This window comes from Symphalangus syndactylus, chromosome 6 (genome assembly GCF_028878055.3).
Source record: "Symphalangus syndactylus isolate Jambi chromosome 6, NHGRI_mSymSyn1-v2.1_pri, whole genome shotgun sequence".
NCBI lineage: Eukaryota > Metazoa > Chordata > Mammalia > Primates > Hylobatidae > Symphalangus > Symphalangus syndactylus.
In genome coordinates, this window is record NC_072428.2 from 50542972 (window position 1) to 50547893 (window position 4922).

The 4922-nt window shown below is 39.9% G+C and overlaps 1 protein-coding gene across 1 annotated transcript; it reads right to left on the reverse strand.

Moving 5' to 3' along the window:
* Nucleotides 1–3461: 3461 nt before the first annotated feature.
* Nucleotides 3462–4442, reverse strand: LOC129485275 (olfactory receptor 52K1-like). Its single transcript, XM_055284656.1, has one exon. The coding sequence runs from the start codon at nucleotides 4440–4442 to the stop codon at nucleotides 3462–3464; it is 981 nt and encodes a 326-aa protein (XP_055140631.1).
* Between the last annotated feature and the right edge of the window lie 480 nt (nucleotides 4443–4922).

Sequence of the window (4922 nt, forward strand, 5' to 3'; positions counted from 1 at the left end):
ATGACCTTGCGGCAGCATGGCAAAGGAGACAGGATCTTACAGGACCTTACAAATTATGTTCACAAGGAATTGGAATTGGGAGTATAGATAAGGTCCCTGGTCACAGAAAAACTGGCAGTTAATGTTCCTTTTAGTTTTGGGGGAGGGGGAAGGGAGAGAGGGAGAGAGGACCCAGGAAAGCTTACAGCAACATTTTCGCCGTTTATAGCTTTCTTGAGGAGGAAAACACATGCACAAATCCTGGTGTTAGGAATGTTTTAAGCATATATCTTCAATATTATTCACCCAGGAACGAAGTAAGTCCTGGTGCAGGAAATGAGTGAGTTTCACAGCTTTCTGAGCCCCTACTCGACCCAGGAAGCCCAGCTGGCCCCTCCTCTCACTAATATGTAATTATATATAATTACTCATATAATTATTTATAATATTTCTATCTGGAGCCTTGTGACCATTTCAAGGCCCAAGTTGTCCAAATATAATGGAGACAGTGATAGAGAAGTGGACTGCGCATTAATTCAACTTCTAAATACCTAACAGACACTTACAAAGTGATTTAATCTTGACCAAGAGACCAGAACACATGAACATTTTTCCAGCTTTTCCATAGCTAGAAACAATTCTATAGACACTGTATTTGTCTACCCTGACATTGTTATAAAGAAATAGCTAAGACCGGGTAAGTTATAAAGAAAAGAGATATAATTTGCTCATGATTATCCAGGCTGTGCAGGAAACATGGTAGCATCTGCTCAGATTCTGGGGAGGCCTCAGGAAACTTAAAATCCTGGTGAAAGGTGAAGGGGAAGCAGGCACTTCACATGGCCAGAGCAGGAGGAAGAGAGGGAGAGGCGAGGGGCCACACACTTTTAAACAACTAGGTCTCCGGAGCACTCAGTCACTATCACCAGGACAGTACCATGGGGGAAATCCACCCCCATGATTCAATCGCCTCCCACCAGTCTCCACCTCCAACACTGGGGATTACATTTCAATGTAAGATTTGGGCAGGGACACAGATTCAAACCATGTCAGACACAAAAAGAAAAATAGTCAGTTAATATTAGTGTCATCTGTCACATTTCCAGCAAGCCAAAAAGAGAAGAATCAAATTCATCCTGCAGTAAAAAGTCAAGATACATTGACTATTAACAAAATAGATTAACAAAACTTTTGTGGAAAGAAAAGAACTCAAGCAAGAAAGAGCAGACCCAATCAGGCTGTTCTCCCTGTGTTTTCTCTGATTTTTTCAGTTCCTCAGTTTCCCCAGAATCAGCTGTTGCTGCCAACTTTTGTGGCATAATTCTCTCAATATATACTGTGCTCAGGTGTAAATAAATCTTTTGCTCATAATTTCAGGAAAAAAAAAAGACGTCATATTTTTATTTAAAATATCAAAAAATGAAAGAAAAAAATAAATATATGAGAGATCATAATATCATATAGCACTTGAACTCTCTGCTCTTGTCCCACAATCCTATTTCAACCAGATGAAACAAACAAACAAATTCACTCAGATTTTAGCAAAAAGGAAGTTGTATGCTGCCACAACGTCAGACTAATGATTCCTCAGGCTGTTTTAAATTGTTAACCACAACATTTTGCTGATGACTTTTTTCTTTGTAAGTTTGTGGTGGCTTAAATATGTACTTAGTACTTATTTCAGACAAGCAGTACTCTGTTCTTCAGCCATTAATGCTCCTGCAAATTTTCCTTGATCTCTGGCCTTCATTTATAGAAAAGGCACTTTCTAGTTAGTTCTCTCTCTTTTATTTTTCTCCTAAAGTTTGGACTGTTTGTTTCAAGCTCTGAAATATCCCACCTTTCTCAACCTATGTTATTAAATTTTTTGTTTACTTCAAGCCTTAATTATTAGTATAACTAGAACAACATTCTGGAGAAGTTTCATTTATTTTCCTGCCATTTTAAGAGTCTCATTTAAATAGTGGTCATTTGGCTTTTAAAGTAGGTATCTTTTTCACTGAATTCTGCCTTTATACATATATATACATATGTATATATACACACATATGTATATATATTCATATATATGTATATATACACATATATATATATATATATTTTTTGAGACAGAGTGTCGCTCTGTCACCCAGGCTGGAGTGCAGCGGCGCGATCTTGGCTCACTGCAAGCTCCAACCCCCAGGTTCACACCATTCTTCTGCCTCAGCCTCCAGAGTAGCTGGGACTACAGGCGCCCGCCACCATGCCCAGCTAATTTTTTTTAATTTTTAGTAGAGACAGGGTTTCACCATGTTAGCCAGGATGGTCTCAATCTCCTGACCTCGTGATCTGCCTGCCTGGGCCTCCCAAAGTGCTGGGATTACAGGCATGAGCCACCGCGCCTGGCCCTGCCTTTATATATTAGCTGTACAATATGATGAAAAACCCTAAAATATTTCAGGCTACAAACTTCATGTGTCTTAAAATATTTACCACTATGTCCCAAATCAATGTCTGGAAGCGATAAACAATATCTCCTGAACTTAATGTATTCACATATCTTGGCACACAATCTGAACTCTGCATACCACCTCAAGTGCTTGTTCATGATTTCTTCCTGGATTTTCAGAGAAATGGCCTGGCAGAATTCTGTAACCGAGATTTCCAATATAAAACTGACTCGTATAACTATGACCCTTCACAGAACATTCTCAGAATTTTCTCTTTGCTAGAAATTCTTGTCATATGCTGGAATTAGTTGAGACAAGCAGAACAGTTGACTCTAGGAATTGTTACAAATACAAAATTTGTTAGAATGCATATCCACCTTTTAAGAGTAAGAGTTTCCCATTTTCTCCTTTTCCTTTGAAATTTCTCTGGGAATTTCAGATTATGTTTTCTGTACATATTCCCTAGGCTTATAAGGAAGCAACAAGTTCTGTTGCTCAAGTGTAAGTCTTCTGCAGTAAGGGCAACATAGTGACTAAACTCAGTTTTGAACATTCATTGTCCTTTTTGACTTCTCCTAAGCAATCTTCTCCATTTCACCTTCCCCTTGAACACACAAATACACACACACACTCCTACACACACAACTTAGCCTTATCTTGCAAAGTAAGTAGCATTCTACAACTCATTGATTTGATGTTGGGCAAGGTATTGGGTGCTCATATGTTCTCTCCATATGGAAACATTCTACCTCATCTTACATGTGTTCAGCATGTGTTGTTCAAAATGCTTTTACAGACATTATAACGTGGAATTTGTCCAACCCCTCTGTCAAGTACAGAAAGCAGATGTCATTATTTTCATTTTACAGTGGGGATAATTTCCTTGCTTTGGAATTACTGAGATCAAGAAGGTGTCCTGTCCTTTAGCTTCTCTGACCAAGGATAAACATCTTGGCAGCTAAATCTGCCAACATAACATATTTCTACCACTAGCTGATTCCCCCAGGAATTGCATCTACTTAACATTCTTTCCTCATACTCACAGCTGCTGGATTACCAGACAAGTTTCTGACCACAGGCAGTGGTTGTGGGCTCTTTTTTCCAGCAACCATATTTGGTCACTTTGTCCCGGAACTCCTTAGTTTTCACTCCATAAATTATAGGATTGAGCATTGGAGGTATAAGGAAGTAAAGGTTGCCAAGAATGATGTGGACCTGGGGTGGAATGCCTCGGCCAAAGCGGTGAGCTAGAAAAGAGAAAAGTGAGGGAGTATAAGAAATAAGCATGACACAGATGTGTGTGGTGCAGGTGTTGACTGCTTTGTGGTGGGCTTCCTTAGAAGAGAGACACATTATAGCCTGGATGATTAGCACATAAGATGAAGCAATAGCTGAGAGATCGCGCCCAGCAACCAACAAGGCCACCACCAGGCCATATATCCTGTGGACTGTAGTATCTACACAAACCTTCTTCACCACAGCCATGTGCTCACAGTAGGTGGTGGGGATGACACGATTGGCATGATAGGGCATTTGCTGAAGGAGGATGGGCATGGGGAGAATAAAGAGGATAGCTCTCACCAAACTCACTAAGCCAATGAGTCCAGTGCGACTATTGGAAAGGATGGTGGCATAGTGCAAGGGCTTGCAGATGGCCACATAGCGGTCAAAGGCCATGGTCATCAGGACAGCTGACTGCATGGCAGAGATGGAGTGGATGAAGAACAGCTGAACCAGGCATCCTTCATAGCTGATCTCACTCTGGCCAAACCAGAAAATGCACAGCACCTTGGGAACGGTGGTTGTAGACATGCCCAGGTCTGTGAGGGCCAACAGACAGAGGAGCAGGAACATGGGTTTGTGCAGGGAGCGCTCTGTGGAGATGGCGAGGAGGATGGTGCAGTTCCCAAGCACCGTAATGAAATACATGGAGGAGAAGGGGATAGATATCCATCTGTGTTTGTCCTCCATGCCAGGAATGCCTTGGAGAATGAAGAAAGAAGGGTGGCCCTGTGAGGCATTGCAAGCAGTCATGGTGGCACCCTGCTGAAGTACCTGCAGAGAACAATAAAGAGGCTACATGAGCTTCAATTTAAAAAAAGAGCTTCAACATGGAAAACAAAGATTGAAATGTTATACACAAAAATGATCTGAAATCATGATGTTATGTATCATAGGGTATAGTTGTAATAGTACAGTAGCAATAATGAAGTATAACTGCATTCATATCCAAGAGGATATATTTTATGCTAAATGTTTTTATTAAGGACAAAATGATTCATTATTTATTAATAAAATATCTTATTAAATAAACTTTAATATATTAAGAAATAGACATGTAGCAACTTAAAGAACAGAACTTGAGGTATGTACAGCAAAAATGCATGGCATACAAAGAGAAGCTGACAAAATGCAATATACCCCTTTCGGAAACCAAAAGATGAAATGTATTCAACACAACAGATTTTTTTAATTAAGATAACTTAAAAGCTATAATAGAATTATGCATTCAAA

Bases quoted from the DNA above. Each gene is read 5' to 3' on its own strand.
- LOC129485275 (XM_055284656.1), bottom strand. From the start codon at position 4,442: ATGACTGCTTGCAATGCCTCACAGGGCCACCCTTCTTTCTTCATTCTC.